At 41.4% G+C, this 19,712-nt stretch overlaps 2 protein-coding genes across 2 annotated transcripts; both read left to right on the forward strand.

Moving 5' to 3' along the window:
* Positions 1-388: 388 nt before the first annotated feature.
* Positions 389-6,289, forward strand: LOC147329980 (N-acylethanolamine-hydrolyzing acid amidase-like). The gene is made up of 11 exons (XM_086291456.1): positions 389-610; positions 3,406-3,570; positions 3,653-3,776; positions 3,879-3,969; positions 4,046-4,131; positions 4,217-4,389; positions 4,483-4,545; positions 4,626-4,692; positions 4,785-4,813; positions 5,870-5,939; positions 6,047-6,289. The coding sequence occupies exons 1-11, from the start codon at positions 438-440 to the stop codon at positions 6,065-6,067; spliced, it is 1,062 nt and encodes a 353-aa protein (XP_086147582.1). The 5' UTR covers positions 389-437; the 3' UTR covers positions 6,068-6,289.
* Positions 6,290-7,836: 1,547 nt separating this feature from the next.
* arl8bb (ADP-ribosylation factor-like 8Bb) lies at positions 7,837-14,633 on the forward strand. Its single transcript, XM_086291457.1, has 7 exons — positions 7,837-8,091; positions 10,381-10,461; positions 10,589-10,662; positions 10,795-10,888; positions 11,305-11,372; positions 12,016-12,086; positions 12,710-14,633. Exons 1-7 carry the CDS (start codon positions 7,969-7,971, stop codon positions 12,757-12,759), a joined length of 561 nt encoding a protein of 186 aa, XP_086147583.1. The 5' UTR covers positions 7,837-7,968; the 3' UTR covers positions 12,760-14,633.
* The last annotated feature ends 5,079 nt before the right edge of the window (positions 14,634-19,712 follow it).

Here is a 19,712-nt window from a genome sequence, read left to right on the forward strand (position 1 = left end):
GTGATTACTCCAGAAGGGGATCACTTAGGATTCACAAAATGATACCACAGATGGAGTTTGAATCCTGCTGACATCCACGTCAAGGTCAGAGGTCAGCTTACTGAAAATCAACCAAATCACCACTGGGTTTACTTTTACTGTCTTCCTGTTTCTAGCTGGGAAGAATGGTAACTGCGGGTGAGAGAACATTATTATTATTAGTAGTAGAAGTAGTTGGAGGAGAAGGAGCAGTACTTAATGTATGCTAGTTGTCCATTGATGTTCCAATATTGTGATCAAGTTCAACGCCTTCGTTTTGCGGAAGCGCTGCTCAGTTTGCATGAGTAAGTTCGCCGTTTCTTTCTTTTGTTGTGAAAAGCTTGAAGCGGAAATGTCGTCGTTATCGTTGCCCGCCAGAGGCAGAGGAGTCGGCTGTCTCCGGTGCAGACGATCGAAAGATGGAGCGGACAACGCTGCTGCTGCTGCTCGGACTCGCTGTGTCGTGCCGTGCACAGTTTGCTCCACCCACGGTGAACATCAGTCTGGATGAAGATCCAGCAGTGCGATGGATGCCTCTTGCGAAAGTCTTCGACATAGACTACGTGAATAAAGCTGCTGTAGAGGTCATTGAGTAAGTTTGTCAGAAAGTATGCAACAAAAAAGTGCCACTTGCGAACTTTATCTTCGAAGTGGGTTTCGGGGGGTTTGAAGGGTTACTTCAAACATGCCTCTGTTTCAGCGCAGATTACAAAATCCGTGGTTTTAAATGTGGTTGGTGACGTATTGCGTTAGGTTGCTCAAAGCGATTAACATGTTTAAAGTACTCGGTAATTCTACATCATTGTTTGCTTGATCTTGTGTAACGATGCGATTTAAAAGCGATCTTCACATAATATTGCTACCGGAAGAAAGCAGGGGTCGCTCTCATGAGGTCCGCCTGGCAGATTTTCTGAAGTTTTTCTTGACCTTTTGTTTGCGACAGTACTATTTTTTTTATTTAGGTTGTGCAATCAAAAAGTGGTTGCCGGGAGGCGTAGGCAGTCAAAACAATAACTGCCTATGCCTCCAAGCAGTTATTGTTTTAACTGACATCAACCTCATTGGCAGGAGAACCAGGCTTACAAGGAAAACTGGGTTTCTACACGCGGTTTTTACCAACGTTTCAATTCTGTGAAATGTTAAGAATGCATGTCAGTATTAAAAGTTGCCACATTATGTTTTAATTAAACCTGGGATCTGTTTAACATGAATGACTGGGTGGCCGGTAACACTGATGTTATAGAGTGTTACCAGAGTAAAAGGGCAGAGCAGCTAGTTGTTACTGTTTTATTACTTTATCGAGCACACACCTGTAAATTTATGACTGGATGTTGTGAAAGGCAGTTTTATTCAAAGGGGGGAAGTGGGAGTCCCTTTTACATGAGGTGTCTTCAAGGTTGTGATTGCTCTCACAAACACGTTCACACTTACAAGTAAAGATCTGCTAGTATACTTGTCACCCATCAACTGTCAGCGCCTGCAGCACCTCTGTTTTCCTGATAGTTGGAAATTCGAGCAGCAAGAATCCAGTTAAACTAGAAACTGCTTTTCAATTTTAGTATCATGGTCCTTTGAATGTTCTTGGATTTGTGTTGATTCTTTTTGGTTTCACTGCTGCTTTAGTGCTCTTAGCTTTTGATAGTTGTCAGGAGTTTTTTGGTTTATGTTTTGTTTTCATCATCATTCTGTTCATTTGGATTTTGCTTCTTGTTGCATTTAGAGGTCTAGTTAATGTTTAAGTCAGATTCTTGGTAATGTAACAAGATTAGAATTTTACGGCTCTGATCTGGTGACATTACTATCTTCCTGGGTGTGTGTTTTGCTTTATGTCTTATTTAAGTTTTGGTTTCTGTCACGTTTTTTTGTTCCTCCTTCTGTCTGATCTTTCTGTTAGTGATATATTAACATGTTCAGTGTGAACCCTCTCGTTTTGTGGGCTGTTTCCTGTTCTTTGTTCTTTGTTCTTTGTTTCCTGTTCCTGTTCTTTGTTCTTTGGCTTTCTCTCGAGCCATGTTTCGGTGTTATTTCCCGTTTGTCCAGTTGTGGTTGTTACTTTTGCCTGTGTCTCCTTCAGCTTGTGTTTATCAGCCCCGGTCAGCCCTCTGGTTTTGAAAACATTTTGTTGTGTCCTTTGTGGACTCTATTATCAGCTATTATCTACAGTGGTCCTGAGAGATCAAATGTACTGCAGCTTAAGAAAACACCAGCAAATAGAAAAAGGCTGTAGAAGAACAAAACACAGTGGAAGTTGAATAAGACACAAAAATGTCTCAAAAGCTCACAAAAATAAATGAATACAAAAAGAAAAGTTCACAAAAAAATGTAACTTTTTGTGCGTTTGTTTTCTTCTGTTGTATTTATTTCACTTTTGTTGTGTTCTGTTTTGTCTCCATAAACCTCTATTGCATTTTATTCAGCTTTCACTGTGTTTTTTTGCTTTTGCAGCATTTTTCTGTTGCCTGGTGTTTCTTTAATTTACAGTATGTTTGACCCCTTAGGACCACTGTACCCAAGTGTACCCCAGCATTTGGGCATTTTAACTTAATCGTGATTTTCATACATAATACAGACTTTAATAGAGTAAACTGTAAAATTGAATTTTGTAGTCTGCTTACTACCTGTTTTTGGGGGGGTTGGATTCTTAATACTTAGCTCTAACATATAACGGTTTCCAGTGAAAATCGAAAACGTTATTGATTCGTTGACTTTATTGACTTTATCGGACTCGTGTCTCCTTCATTTGCCTGTGATCTAAAAATAGCAGCAGCCCTGCGTTCCACAGGCGTATGAGAAAATTAACTTGAAGGGGAGGACGGACAAAATGTAATCATAATGGCTTTTGATTTCCTTACGCCACACCACTTTAAGCTACATGTAGTCGGTGTATTAGAAAGTGGAAGATACTGATGCGAGCAGTGCCTAAGCTAAGCAATGCACTGTAGTGCATGTATGTAGGGAACCACTGTTAGCCACTTAAACACAGGCTGCCTGAAAAACGCCAAGGCAGTCAGTCCAGGGGAAGCATTGCAGGCACTACACACAACTAGCTCTACAGCAGAAAAGCAGAGTATCTTCAGAGATTGACACCATCAAACTCGCACTATGTTGCTTTGAGACACCAAAACACAAAGAGCATTGAGCCTCACAAAGGATTATTTTATGTACAGTGTTTTTTTATTGTGTTTTTGTTGCTTTTTCCCCATCCATTGTTTGAGTAGTTGCAAAGGACAACTCACTGAAACCCTCACAGCACAGATTAAACTTAACCTCCTCTCTCATTGCTTTATCTTATTTCTTCCTTTGCTGTGTTGTCATGTTTATCTTCCACTACATCTCTGCTGACAGGGATTGCAGACCAACATGCTAAAGTTGCTTTGTTTGCTCCAGTTCCACGATTCCAAAATGGTTGCATCATGCAGTCAAACCTATTGTGATGGCCCTGGAAAAGTACGTTCCTCAGCCATATGCGGGGGAGATCCGCGGCCTGGCCTCACACTTGGGAGGAACGCTGTCCGATGTCATCCTGCTCAACTTTGCCTATGAAGTATCTGCGTATGTGTGATTTTTAAATCCACCTAGACATTTGTAGTGAAGCCCCACAGTGAGCACACTAAACAACTTCATCCACTTCCAGATTCTGCACAAGCATCGTGGCTCAGGACACAAAGGGGCACGTGTACCACGGCAGGAACCTCGATTACCCGCATCCTGTTCTGAAGAATCTGACTTTTAACGCAGTCTTCCTCAAGAATGGAAAGGTACATCATGCATTAGCAGGTGCACAGCTAAAGTAATTACGTAGCAACTTTAATTTTTCAGACATTAAATCCAGTTTGTGTTTTATTGACACACCATTTCAGGAGGTATACCGTGGAACTTCGTTTGCGGGCTATGTCGGGCTATGGACGGGACAAAGCCCTAACAAGTTTACTGTCTCAGGTGACCAGCGAGGTAAGACCACACATGGCTGTGGAAAAGGTAGCATCTTCATTTTTCTTCTTGTCTCCAAGCTTGTTTTTTTCCTAAGGAACTGAACACTGGTATAACTGGTGGAAGAACATCGTCTCTGCTTTCCTGTATAAGAGATCCCCCGTTAGTTGGCTGGTGAGGGAGGTGAGAAAAATTAGTGTAGGGAAAAAGAAAAAAGAAAAAGTTGACAATATGCGGAAGTGAAAGTATTCTTTGTGTGGCCTGACAGACACTGGAGGAAGCAGAGGACTTTCAGGATGCAGTCATGCGTCTTTCAAAAGTCCCCATCATCACTGGGGTGTATTACATAGTCGGCGGGGTGCGAGCTGGGGAAGGGGTCGTGATCACCAGAGATCGAGAGGGCCCTGCTGATATCTGGCCTCTGGAAACTGCAAAGGGAGGGTAGGTGAAAAAAAAAAGATCTGAGGAGGAGGATGGAAAATGATTGTATCGCTCAGTAAGCATTTCAATGTGTGTTTTGGGGATTGCTTTCAGATGGTTCAGAGTGGAGACAAACTTTGACCACTGGCTTCCTCCTCCTGCTAAAGATCATCGGAGGTGAGTCATGTCTCATGATGAGCAGGCTTGCTGTGTTGCTGCTGCTGTTATTACACCGCTGCTGTGTGCTCATTTCTTAGAGAAGCGGCTAACAAAGCTCTAAATGCTACTGGCCAGGCGCACATCAATATGAATACACTCTATCAGGTAAGTCAATTAACCTCAACCTTGGTTCACGAAGTCACACTTCTGGTAATCGGAGACGATGTATGGGCTTATAACTCTGTCTCTTCCTCCAGGTTTTGTCCCTGAATCCAGTGTGTAATGGGTAAGAAGGACGTTATTCCTGTTTGATGCCCTTATTTATCCTCCAGCAACTCTATAAATGCTGGTGTTGCTTAGATGGGATAGTTCACTTAGTGTGTTCATCACATACTTCCCCTTTTCCGACTTCAGCAGTTATGTCAGTGGGCCCTTCGTTGACATGTAGCACATACACTGTATTGCCAAACGAATTCGATCACCCATCCAAATGATTGAGTTCAGGTGTTCCAATCACGTCCATGGCCACAGGTGTATAAAATCAAACACCTAGACATGGAGGCCGCTTCTACAAACATTTGTGAAAGAATGGCTCCCTCTCAGGAGCTCAGTGAATCCCAGTGTGGTACTGTGATAGGATGCCAGCTGTGCAACAAGTCCAGACGTGAAATTTCCTCAGAATTCAAAATTCCACAGTCAACTGTTAGTGGTATTATTAACAGTGTGTAAATGATTGGGAACGACGGCAGCTCAGCCATGAAGTGATAGGCCACGCACTGTTGGGATTGTGGGATCGTTGTTTAGAAGTTGGACTCAACTCTTTACTTCCAGTGAAAGGAACTCTTCATGCTCCAACATACCAAGAGATTTTGGATGATTCCATACGCCCAACTTTGAGGGGACAGTTTGAGGATAGCTCCTTCCTGTTACAACATGACTGTGCACCAGCACACAAAACAATGTCCATGAAGACACGGATGAGCGAGTTTTGTGTGGGAGATCTTAACTGGCCTGCACAGAGTCCCGACCAAATCTGATAGGACACCTTTGGGTTGAATGAGAGTGGAGAGTGCGAGCCAGGCCTTCTCATCCAACATCAATGTCTGACTTCACTGACATCACATTAAACCCTATGGATTAAGAATGGGATGTCACTCAAATTCATATGTGTGTTAAAGCAGAAGAGTGAATACTTTTGACGGTATAGTGTAGCGAGTAGATTACAGAGAAACAATAGCTGAATGAATATCTCGATGTCTATTTTTCTGCTTTTTAAAAAATAAAACCTCACGCAATGAATCGCATTAAATAGTGACCGTCGTCTGTCTTAATATCCTCCCAGAATTACTATTTACACGACAGTGATGAGCGCAGCAGCCCCTGAGAAGTACATCACACTCCTTAGGCTGCAGGTAATTCAGTTTACACCTTAAACATTTATGCTCAATGAGGCGGTGATAATGTCAATGAAAAAAAATATATAACATTTACTCAATTGTCTCTTCAAATCTTTTTCAAGGACTGCAACAAGACAGACTGAGCTGACAGAGGTGGAGCAGTAAAGGACGCAGACTCCTTTTTCTTGCGGCAGGCGGCGATCTTCACGACTACTTGGAGGCTGCGCGATCAATGAGATGACAAGGGAATGCACCTGAAATATTCAATGACACTGTGCTAGTGCCTTTAATAAAATAACATTTGCTGTGATTGTTTTTGCCATTTTATGCACCTTATCTTCCAATAAAACGTGGCTTTATTTTAATTATTGTCCTTACTTTATAAGCATGACGAGAAGGACGCCCTGCCGGTTTCACGTCGTTAACTGCCAAGTGCAACAGATTATGCGATGCAGTGCGCTCATGTTGTTTGCATGTTGTTTGTTATTTAAATGAAAACCATGCACGCACACTCAAACCCTATTAGTTTGTGTTTCTAATGTGTCTATTCAGAAGGTGGCGGTGTACAGTTTTAGCTATCAGTTTATTGGTGTCCAGAACGTTTGGTCCTCTATTATAACCAGATCAAAGAATGGAAGGTGAAGAGAAATGCTTTTCTAGTCTTGTTTTTTGTGCTGATCTATCACCGCATAATGTGTAAAATGTACCTGCAGGGCGCACTTTGAAGTGCACATGTTCATGTTCGTTACTAAAATTAACATTACCGCGCTAGCGAGAGGTTGCGGGTGGAAAAATCAGAGTCAGCTTTCATGTTTTGGTGACCCAAAACATACTAAAACCCTGGTGCCAGCTGGAGGAAAGACGCCTATGCTCTAACCTTTATTCCAGAGAGTTGATCAAGATCTGCTAAATCCTGAGATAAGACACGCGAAAAATGAGAACTTCTGCATTTCCAAATAGCGCAATAGTGAGTCATCTGGCACACAACAAGCAAATTCACATATTTCTAAGTTAAAAAAGGTGAGCCCAGCAGGCTTAAACGTGTGAGGAAACACACGCATGAGTGGAGGACGAAAGAGTGCGATCACAGGCACACACATTTGTTTATTAAAATCAGACGGAGAGGAGACTGTGGAAAGGCTGGGAACAGAACTGGGCTTGCTAGATTATAGTGAGACAACTGCATTCAACGATGAGGTAGGAGAGAAAAGAGGATACGAGGGATGCCAAGCTCATTTTATGTCACCGGCCACATACAGCCCACTTTGAAACCCCCCTTTCTGTCAGTGTAAAGAAGTTTAACTACTCATTTAATTGATGGGATATCGTCTTTTTTTTATAATATAAAAAGTGTAATTTCAGCAGTACGTCTTACTTTTTATTGCACGATAAAGATGTGCCTCTGTAGTAGATGAAAGAAATCTGTCAGCGTGGTTCTTTGAGCTTAAATGTAAGAAGTAAATTTTAAAATACAGAAATTAATTATTTTGGTTTAGTATGAATGCTCACGGGGAGGTCTTTATTGATAGGAAAAGCTGTAAGCCCTGTGAAAGTACAGTTAAAATTAAAAAAAAAATTATGTCCTCCTTCATGATGATGTTATTTGAGTCTTTGCTGGGCTGATTTTGCCCCCTGGGCCCTCTGTTGTATGATACAGTCATAATCAGTAAGGCTGAACACTGGGGAAAGTAATGTTTTCGTAACTACTGTCAGGTGTCATAAACAACAGAGCACGCGCATGTTAGTCACAGGAACTTTGACTGTGACATGATACAAGGAAAGAGTAGCAGGAGTAAAGATCATACCGGAGCAGGAAGGGCATCACTGTGCACCAGACCTGACAGCCTGGACAGGGTTTCTCCAGGAGATGGCAGTAGTGCACCACATAAGGTGCCATTAAAACCCCTCAGAAGAAGAAGAGAATCACTTCTCCTGTCGCCAGGATCACATGATATGACAAAGCAGCTAGCTGCTTCCTGTGAACGCCGCTTCCCAATTTCCATCCTGACGGCCGCATAGACTTGCGACTACAGTTTCATACGAGATGCTGGCCCTTATAAACAGGCTCTTGGACTGGTTCAGGTCCCTCTTTTGGAAAGAAGAGATGGAGCTTACTTTAGTGGGACTTCAGTACTCCGGAAAAACCACATTCGTCAATGTGATAGCGGTAAGCAGCTGACGATTGCGAAGTCGCACAGTCACAGTGCGGGCCCAGGCTGTTACCTTATATAGGTCGCAGAAGGAGGTTTCAGTACGTGCTGTGTATAACTTTAACTTGTCTGCATTTCTACACCGTAACTTCTAAAGACAATGCGACATGGCTGCTTAGCCGGGTCGCAAAGCTACAAGTGTACCGCAGTAGCTGCAGCATTAGCTGCGGTACTCCCTGTCGTTGTTTTGCTAGCTGCGGTGACGAACTTGGTTGGTATGATATGCGCTTACGTGTGATACGGTCATGTGAACGGAGCCGTCAGTGCTTTCGTTGCTGCCAATGTGTCAACACAAGCGGTATGTCGACAACACGGGCTGTTATTTGGTTTTGAACACAGTCTGCCTCGTCATGTTGCTAGCAGGGTGTACCGGGGACGACTACACTTGAGTAATCATGGCTGCAGGCTGCCAGCTGCGAATACTTGCATAGTCTGTCATCAAAATATTTCCTAATCTTTCAAAGTGACATCCTCTAAGCTAACAAGAGCAGTCCTCCCACTTTCGTTTGAGTTGTATTTTTATGGCTTGTTGTCATGCAGCAGGCAGCGTGGACGCTATAAAAGTTAACCCCTCACTTTGTTGTTGTGTCTGACAGTCACAGTGACAGCTGTGGGCGGATGTGAGGTTAGTGATGATTCCACGTTTGATTGTGTCATTTTAAGGTCTCGAGCCATTTTCCCTCACACATTGATTGCATACATGACAGTTTAGACCTTTTTGCATATGTAAATCTGTTGACCTCTTATACATTTTCCTCGCTTCTTTCTAAACGTACAAAGTTCTCACTGCTGAGTCATGACCTCAGTCGATGTAAGACTGTGTTGTACTGACCAAAACAGTTTCCCATTTAGAATTAAGGTATTTGGTGCTTTAAACCTGTGGAATGTGTGATCACGGTGCAAAGGTTGGTATCAGAAAGCGTGGTTATTACAGGAGGTATGTGAGCAGTTTACACATTTTTGTTGTTTTGGTTCTCTGTTCCTGCATGTTTAGTTTGAAATAATAACGTACATCCAAGTGCCACGTCATAGTGTGTCAGAGTTGAGGGCTTCAAAAGTATTTGGATTCTTGGATATTAAGTTAAAAGTGGCCAGGCTAAAGATGTGAATATACATAAACAAAGGATAATCAAAAGTCTGTCAAAGGTTGGTTGTTGGGCATAATCACCAGGTCAGGTGATCACATCTTGTGGCTGCATGGGACAAGAATGCTCTTCAGGATGTAGACTACATAAATGTTTTTTTTTCTTTGTCAGTGGGTGAAACAAATCTTTGAGATCAGAACCTCATGGGACTCAGTACAGAATGCAACCTCATGCTAAGCATTCAAAAACACACAGATTGGGTAAAGCTGTGAAACAAAGTACATTGAAAGGCAAGTGTGAAGAAAGTGGGAGACCTTGAGAGCCAAAGCATACCACCCCTCATTTGGAAAGCCTGATGGTGCTGTTATGGTTGCCTGGGAAACTGGCACACTGACATTTATTGATGATTTCTCTGCTGTCAGAAGCAGCAGTGTTAATGTAGAAGCTTATAGGAGGATTTTTGTGTTTTTTAGATCCCACCAGTTTCACTGGACCTCTATTCATAATTAAATGTAAAGAGGTGCAATATCCATGCCTGGCTGAGTCACACCTGATCTCGATGACTGGCCAAAGAGCAGAGTAAAGAGAGAAAGACCTTGTAGCAACCCAAAGCTGTTAGCTGCAGTGAAGGCCTGGGAGAATCACCAGGGAAGATGCAAGCAGTGTGCTTGTGTCTGTGGGTTCAGATACTGGCTGCAGTAAAGTTTGTCTTCATGTAAATGTGTCCAATTTTTTTATTTTTTTTTATTTAACCTTTAGACCATTTCCATCCAATTTCGTTTTCCAGTGATGCAAACCCACTCCAATTACAGCTGAAACCTCATGACTTTATTCTTTCGCCATTATTGTATTTCATATTGATTGAGCTGAAACAAAACACGAAGCAGTCCGATTACTTGTGATGTGAACTTTGTGCTGACACATAGATGGCACCATCTTATGATTCATGTAGTTAAAATGGCAAATGCTCAAATTCAGCTAGAAGAAAATAACCCTTGTAATTCAATTATTTCCTAATTTAATCGTGCACAGAAGTGACTAGTGTGCACAGTGTTTTTCATGTGGCTTTTAGATCAGATTAAAGCATGCTGACTTCAAAAAGGAAGCATGCAGTCTTGACTAATATGAGATTGTCCTTTGTCTGCTATTTGTCTCGTGCAGTCAGGACAGTTCAGTGAAGACATGATCCCCACAGTTGGTTTCAACATGCGGAAGGTTACTAAAGGCAACGTGACAATAAAGGTAAGCTAGCAAAAATGGGTATGCAGCTGGTTGCTAAGTAAAAATGTAAATGGGACTATTTACAATGTTTACAGATAAAATGGTGTGTGTGTCGTTTCTGACTCAATTTTGTGCTTTCTTGCGTCAGATATGGGACATAGGTGGACAGCCCCGCTTCAGAAGCATGTGGGAGCGCTACTGTAGAGGAGTCAATGCTATTGTGTAAGTGTGTTGCCAAAAAGGTACAACATGTTCCCTTTGTGGCTGCATGAAAAATGTAGCAAATTGCACATTAATATTCAGAAATGCCTTGTTTCAGTGAGCTCTAATTTGATTATCTCTCCCCATCCTTAGTTACATGGTGGACGCAGCAGACAGAGAGAAGATAGAAGCTTCCAGAAATGAACTGCACAACCTTTTAGACAAACCACAGCTACAAGGAATTCCAGTAAGAGACCTCTTGTTAATTTTTTTTTTTTTTTAAAAACACCAGAAGCTTGTGGTGTTACAGCAAGCACTCGATGATCAGGATCCAGTGACAGTCACAAGCAGTCATTAAAGTCATAGTTAGCAATTGCAGAAAGCCATTAGATGCAGTGACTCAGGCTTGATGATGTTACACTTGTTGGTAATATGAAACAGAGCTTGAATTATGGATGTATTTTTTTTTTTTTTTTTTCATTGAGTTGACGGAGTGCGATTTGATGAATCCATAAGATTTCCTGCTTCCTCGACTCAACACTTCACGCAGGCAGTTTATTTTGCCTTAACAGTAAAGATTGTGTGATGGTTGAGGCATCTGAAGAGAGAGATGCTGATACATTGCTGCATTAGGTATTGATCAGCCCTGTCTTTCTTTTCCAGGTGCTAGTCCTTGGTAACAAACGAGACCTACCCAATGCACTTGATGAGAAGCAGCTTATTGAAAAAATGTAAGAAATGAACTCCTGCCAAATGTTCTGTTAGTGGTGTTTTTACATAATAAGTGTCTACTTGACCAGTGTTTGATGATTCCTAATAACCCCATAGACTTTTTCTAAGATGAACATGAAGTACAAGTTTGAAAATTGAGGCCACTGCATTCTTTCTGATAGCCAGCAGGGGTCCTTGTTTGCAAAAATATATCATGTACAGAGGTCCATGAGAACATTTCCATACTCCTCAATTGCTGTGACCTGAGTAAACAATTTTCTTATGAGTTTATGATCCCCTCACTAGTTTCATTAAAATAATTCAATCCACTTTCATGTAAAATTTGTAATTTACGGTCACAATTATTAATTTGTATGATAAAGTAGGGTGTGCTTTAGGGCGGGGCTTCACACTGTACATGCGTACAGTGTGCTTGGTTTCTCAGTCAGATCTACCTCTTGCTCATCATGGTTCAAGAAACCAAACCAGGTCAATTCTTGAAAACTGGACTTGAGAAGTTGATGGGTAACATTGCAGTTTATACAGTCTATGGGATTTTTTGCGAATGTCAATCTGTAAGATAAGCTAGTGACTGATGCGGTGGTCACGTGTCCATGGACTACTACCATTTGAATTTCACATTTCTCACTTTCCTCATTACAGGAATCTATCTGCCATTCAGGACCGAGAGATCTGCTGCTACTCTGTGTCCTGCAAAGAGAAAGACAACATAGGTAAGTATCTGAGGATTTGTGGAAGTCATGAAATGATCATTCAGGGGTTTAAAAGAACTTGAATCAACTTAACCTTCATTTTCAGTCTCAGGTTAATGTCAGGCATTGTTGGCAGTGCTGTGACTATTCTGTTGAAAATGACGTTATCTTGGCATTATCTTTAATGCAGCATAACTGAAATGAAGCTCGGTATACACGGGATGTAGGCAGTTACATAAAGTATTTAGTCTGTTGATATGGATTATGATTTGTTCTCATATTCTAACCAGGTATTATTCTAGATGATAGAGAGGCATAGCATGCAGAACTACTCTTTATAGTTGTCAGTTAGGTCCTCTTTCAGCCTTCAGGGTGGATTTGGTTGATATCTTGTGGTTTCCTTTTGTCTGTCATGCTGATTAAAGTGCTGTGCAGAAGACAGCTTAAACAGCAAAACAATCTGATGTAGAAGGGATGAACACATGCATAAAGGAATAGCATTTATGATACAAAGAAATTAATAAAGTGAGCAGACCAAGAAATCCATTGTGGCCCTCATCAGTTTAAGTGTACTGCCTAATGCTTCACAGATAGTGTTTGCTTGGGTGTTAAAGATCTGTTGACTGTTCCTCCTCCACCTGCAGATATCACACTGCAGTGGCTCATCCAGCATTCAAAGTCACGGAGAAGCTGAAAGTAAAGCCCCGCCCTCCTCTCCCTCCCGGTCGCAGCTCTGGCCTCAGCCCCACTTTACGGTCATGGGTCCTTGACAGTCAACCCCTTCCACTGCCTCTGTGACGTATTCCAGCTCTCTCCGCTCACTACTGTCGCCACGCGCACCATCCACTACACTACCATAGATGTGTAGCCTCCCTCTGTACAGCACTACCACCACCCCAAAACCACCTGGAGTCTTGAAAAGTTGTCTCACTACTGTGCTAGCAGGTGGATTGTTCATACCCATCATGCCTTATCGCTCATCATTACAGACATGATGTGGGTCTGTGTACATCATGGAGTTTTTCTTTTAAATGTTGCAGTATACTGTTCCCCAGCTACATTAGGATGGAGCTCCTCTAATCCCACAATCAAACATGTGCTCTGTTGCCTGTCAACATTTGGTGTTTACGTGACATTGTGCGATTGTAGTTTTTAAACAGTTATTTGCCAAATGGTGATGATGATGATGGTCACTTGTGCTAAATGCCTTCAATTCCTGATAATCTCTTTAGCAATGTAGCCTGCGTTTTTATTTGCTGGTGTATGGAAGCACTGTTCTAATAAATGACTTGAATCAAAGTTTACACGTAACATAACGATCAATAGAAGGTAAGACTTTAAGTGGCGGCTGCGTCTGGGGCAACAATCCTGAGCAAAGTTTTAAGTGCCTTCAGCTGAGAGCGTTCCCGATCAGACAGTTATTGCCCAACGCACTTTTTGAAGCCTCTATTATAAACAAACACTCAGTACAGACACAGCAGAAATCCCTTGATTACACTTAACGCCGCCTCTCGACAATCTCATTCTGTTTTGTAATCACACAAACGCATTACGACGTCTGAGAAAAAGGCAGTGGCGGGCTAACGCTGAGGATGAAGTAATGAATGAGTGACGAGCGAGTGAGACAATGTTACATGTTTGGTTGCTGGGTACTTTGAAGCCTGCAGGCTGTGAATTCTTATGTAGCTTTTTGAAGCGTAACTTTTGCTTGCAGTTCTCAGGTCGTTCTCAGTCTGAGCGCAGCGTGGGCGTGCCCGAGTCTGTGTGTCCATAATCTTCTTGTTTGAGTTGGATAAGTGGAAGGCAGTGTTAGCTGTGATGATGGAGCACACTGAGAACAGAGGGCAGTCTATGAGTTCAGAGTGTTGAATGCTTGATGTCGTCCATTCTTTGCGATACTCTTATCCGAGTCCTGATGTCTGATTTTCTTTTTTCTTGCTCTTGTGAAAGCCTTAGCAGTCCAAGGACAGTACTGTGTCCTCAGAAAACGACATATTGATTGACGAGCAGTGTCCTTGCAGCGAAAAGACAATGACCCCCCACCCCCCGGTTAAAGAAAACAAAAAGTATGAGCACTGTATACTATTAATCCACCCCCTGCTTGGCCAGTACATCACTATGAAATGTCTTTTTCTTCTGGTTTTCTATGCCCCCCTCCCCCCAGTTTAAAGTGACCTATTCCTTCTGCTCCCATATTTGTATGTAGGCCTGCTCGGCTCGTGTATTTCACTGCAATACCGTCGACAAGTCCATCACGCTCCGTCGTCTCACATTGTTTTTCAGCGTCTGTTGGAAATCGTCGTAATCATAGATGTCGATTGTTGGGACCACAGCAGCGGTGAGGGGCTGTATAATCTGGTGACTGTATGGGAAATTTGGGGAAAGCTTTTGTTAACTGTGTAATAATCTAGCCTATTTGCAATTTGTATGTGCATGTGCTCAACTTATTCACATTCAACTGCAGACTTTGTAAATAAGAAGTTGGCGTTTTTATTCCAACAAATGCTCTGTAGATGTCATGCATTCTTTCCCTGTGATTGCTAATAAATTTGTTTTTATTTTTAAGGATTTCAAGTGTGGCATCACTTATTTTGTGCGTGTGTGTGTGGATTGTCTATAAATGTTTTGCCACTAGATGGAAGCAGAGGACTTTGCAAAGCTGGAGGTTTAGTGTTTCTTAAACACTCCTAGGTTTGTCAGAGGGTTTGTTCTGCTGCATTGTGCTGCGGCTTTCCTCTGCCCTGGGACTCTGGAGTAAACTCTTAACTCAAAGGTTATTTCTTTGAGTCGTCCATAGCACTGGAAATATATATTTATTATTGGCAGACATTTAGAATGAGACAAAGTGTATGTGATCACAATAATCATGCCATATTTTTCATCTTTCATTCAGTTAAATTTGATTTTATTTACATAGCACTAAATCACAACAACAGTCACCTCAAAGATCTTTATATATTAAGGTAGAGACCCTACAGTAATAGAGAGGAAACCCCAACAATCAGCTGTCCCCAATGAGCAAGCACTTGGTGATGGTGAGAAGGAAAAACTCCCTTTTAATAGGAAGGAACCTCCAGCAGAACCAGGCTCAGGGAGGAGTGACCATCTGCCATCTGGCTGAAGGAGAGGAGACCCTGTGGAAGAGAGCAAGACATTAATAATGACTAATGATTATATCTAGAGTGGTGTATAAACATACAGTGAGTTTAGAAGAAACACTCTGGGCTGGTGGCTTCCCATGATGCACTAAATATAAGTTTTATCAAAACAAAGTTTTAAGCGTAATCTTAAAAGTAGAGAAGATTTGGGAACTGGTTTCACAGAAGAGAGGCTCCTATATAAAAACAAAATAAAACTCGATCCCCCTAATGTACAAAAGAAAAACTTGGTGCTACGTTTGTGGATATATTGTTTTACCGCTATTGTGTAATAGAAGATTAGCACCTCTGTGTTTCTTGGCAGCAAATTAACTATTATGCAAAGAAATGTAACACCCATAACGTTAAGGCAAACGCCGGGAGGGCGTTGCAAACTAGGGGGCAATAAAGCGAACGGTGATCGCGGGCCTGTGCCGTTCAAGCTGGAACACCTTAATTAATCTCATTTCTTAAATGCAGCGTTTAATGAACACCATCTGGCATTTACTGCAGTCAGAAGGTGCGGAGAAATCCAGGTGTTTTCCGGCGGAGAAACGCAGGGTGTGCGTGTCCACATGGGGTCTTTAGGTATGTGCGTCTGCGGTTTACAGTTGCTGTTGGGATTGTGCAGTGCTTACAAACCACAGAGGGAAGGTCACACAGACGACCTAAAGGCGTGGCAAACTCTTAGCGTAGCTGCATCCTGTTACTAGTTCACCCATGCTGTAATACACCACCCGCCACTGCAGCATTGTTGGCATTTCTTGTGTGTACAAACTTGTGAGCTTGCCCTGTGAATGATCGTCAGCCAAATTACAGGAGCTCTAATGAGAAGAATTCCTCAGTGTTCCTGCAAATATGATTTGCTTTCTCTCTACTTCACAGCTACAACTCTGAGCTTAATGAGCTTAAACTTTCCTAATTAATGACAATGCAACTGGGCTGCTCTACAGCTATCTGACATCCATTCAGCGTCTTGTCTATAAAATACTCCATGTATAAATGTGAATAACAGGTTCACTTTGAAGCATACTGCATGTGTATGGAATCCTGCGCTTTCCTTTCCAAACATGGAGACAGTGTTGCACTTTTATCCGTTTTAAAAAGGGGAAATATTAAATATCTGCCCAGTTACAGGATAACTTCCTCCTGACGTACAGTCATAAGCACGCTGAGTTTATTTAGCTGGTTCCACTGAAGCATTAGTGACGACTGAACTATCCCTATAAAAGCAAGAGCGTTCCCATTTCCTTCCTTCCTTCCTTCCTTCTTCCTCTACCTTGGTGTCATTATAAACTGTTTTTATGTCTTCCAGACAGGGCTGTAATAATATTTAGTTCACTTCCAGCATTTAGACTTTTAGGTCATGCTGTTTATAATATACAGCATTTGCAGCGCACCCATGGAGCATCTCACTAAATCCTGGAGCTGAGAACATGTAGTTCAAGGAGGTCACGGTTGTTTCGTGTCTGATTTACAGCATCTGTGTTGATATGAGTTTTAAACAACAAGCTATTAAATCTAAACTTCAGCTCAGTTACAAAGATGTATGGCATGAAAATGATAGAAAACTCAAATTCAAACCACCACACGCTGAGTACGTATGTAAGTCAACCAACTCCTGGACTCCTGACTTTCATATTTCAGATTTTTTTTCCAGGTCTTTGTCAGACTGCTTTGTTCATGTGACAGCAGCGAGGGCAGAGTATCACTGTGTTTAGCTGAGCTAAGTGTGGGGCAATTTGTCCAGGGATCTGAAAAGCTTGTTTTATGATACATAAATAATGTTTTCCAAAGTTGTTAAAACTATAGTGTTGGGATTAGAGGTTTGGAGCTCAGCATTGACAGGCATCTGCAAGCACTTCATTCAGTTCCCTGTGCGGACCGTAATTTGGCACTAATCACTATGTGTGGAATGTCACATGATTCATACAGAGCTGCATGGTACATATCACCATCCTTAGTGCTCGGCACCCTGTAAAAGACAGATGGTGACGTGCACACACACACACCCTGTAGTAACCCAGCTTAATGGGGCTCCATAGACAACTGCATTCCTGCACTTAGCTGTTTTACCCCAGCCTTTTATGAATGTTTATTAGTGTGGATACATGAGTGAGTGTTTGAGTCAAATTAGCTGTGGTTAAGCAATCTCATTAGACTTTTTTTCTCTTTAATGAAACTTTGTTAGATAAATGAAAGCTCCTCTCAGGAGATACTTATTCACAAGCAGGCACCACAGCAGGTAGAGCCATATATTTGATTTGGCAGATCTTTACATCCTGATATAACCTCCAGGGGATTTGAGTCTCCTCCAGGGACTGAGTATGGGATCCCTCACTTGTTTGTTAAATATGTAAAGTACTACACTATGAAGCCACTGATTACTTGGTTAAATTAAATACAAAATTAAATTTTCACACCAAAAGAATTTATTGTATGTAGAAGTGACCCACCTTGCTTTCTTTTTAATATCCAGAAGGGGGCGACTCCTGGGATGCAAAAGAATTTGGTCATATTGTCTGTGAAAAAAAGGCATTGCGCTCCCTCATTCTGTAAGCTAAGTTAATGTTTCCTGTTTTTATTTATTGTCTTTATTCTCTATTTTATATTGTTGACTGAATTTGTTATATTGACTGAATATGAAATTCATTTAGGAAATTATGGTTATTATTAGAATCAGAAGGGAGATTTCCCAGTGTGTGCTCAATAAATAATAACTTTACAGTAATAACCAGTGAACGTTTCACAGTCAGAACCACCACTCATTCATCATGCCTGGTTTCTCGTTTACGCCATAGATGACACTAAATGATAGATGTAGCTACTATGATTCATTTATTAGTTCATTTCCCTGTGTGGACCTGCATTCTATTTCATGGCCAGCAGGGGGCGATCCCTCTGGTTGCAAAAGAATTCTGGTTGTATAGAAGTCTGTGGAGAAAACCTTGTTTAAGCGAGTGAGTGTGTCCTCTTGGTGTTTTTTAAATCAAATGTGGTGATGAGGGTGGGTCTGACTGAAGCTATATGCTCATTAGCTGCCAACTTGTCAGTTACAAGTTGGCATTCAGTGAGTATATCTTGGATAATCCTCTTTTCTCAAACTTAGATTGACTAAAATTTTAAAAATAGCTCATTGTTATATATAATATAAACCGAAATTAGCAACTGAAAACACGAACCGAGCTGCAAAGTGTTTATGGAGGTCCTGGCAATTTCCTATAGACTTCTATAGGACCTAAAGTCTTTTTGCAACCCCACTTATTGCCTACTGGTGGCCATTAACTAGAATAGCTTGACTTTTGAGCTCTGGAAGCTATGCCAATCTTTTACACCATAACCATGTTAGCAAGCTATTACTAGCGTCGGGCGAGGTACTGCAAGCATGGTTGTACGCAGGCATTGTTAATAATAGGCATATTATTTTATATTAATACTTATCTGTTCAAGGCTATTTTTTTTTGTAATTTTTGTGAAACAACCAAGTTTTCTTTCATTACTATTTTTTCAACCAATTAATCAGGTAAAACATGTAAAAATATATGACAAAAACTGCTTCAACCAACACACATGCTTTATACTTGAAACAGAGATTTTCATTAGTCACGTAGTTAAGAGTGTACTCGAGCTGCAAGTGAGAAACTTGTTTTTGATTTGACATAAACCTTTTTTTTGCGTGATTGTAGGAGTCCGAAAAAGCTGCTGAGACCTTCAAATGCAATAATTCCATTTCCACTCAGTGAGAGTAATCTTTCAGGTCCATTCTGTTATCCGGTGTCCTCTCAGATAGCCAGCTCCCCTGTGAATGCTTTCATACTCGCACCTCCCTGCCTCGGCTCTGACACTCTCCCCTCCTCTGATTCCATTAAAAATCATAACTTCAGCTCCTGGGACTCTGATCAAACAGGGCGGCTAATGCATTTTTACTGCGTTTAGATTTTTTTTTTTCCTGTGTACCTCATATTTACATATAGATTGAGTATTTATCAGTCTGCGTTTTAAGGCAGATTCACTGTAGTCCACTTTATTAAACCATGTTGGATTTATGTATATTTAATGAAAAGTTGGTGTAGGGAGTGTAATTCTTTGAACAAGGGAGTGTATTTGCTATGTGGGGTGAATAGTAATGCAGGGACTGAGCACAAGCCTGAACCTCTTCTCTCAGGAGCTCCACACATGTGCAACCTTCAACATGTGATTAATAATGCAAAACAATACATCAAAATCTTCCTCCGAGCGCAAAAATCTTTATTGGTTGTCTGGACTCCAGGAAGTCATTGCACCTGGCTAAGACATAGTCCCACACATAATTCACTACTGTTTTTTTAGGCATGTGTTACATATATAGATTTATAACATCTAATAATTTGAGGTGCTGACATCTAATTTTGCTGTGTTTGGGCCAATCTGGCTCCTTTCATCTCCTTCCGGTCTGTAGCTAAGCTAAATTAAGTAGCTAGCAGCACAGCAATAGTAGAAAGCAAGAGGTAATATGCTAACTGTTACATAG

Source organism: Aulonocara sp. 'chitande type north' Nkhata Bay, linkage group LG5 (assembly GCF_057382095.1).
Source record: "Aulonocara sp. 'chitande type north' Nkhata Bay isolate Kocher_YH1m ecotype deep benthic linkage group LG5, A_spYH_male_GT1.1, whole genome shotgun sequence".
NCBI classification, from domain to species: domain Eukaryota; kingdom Metazoa; phylum Chordata; class Actinopteri; order Cichliformes; family Cichlidae; genus Aulonocara; species Aulonocara sp. 'chitande type north' Nkhata Bay.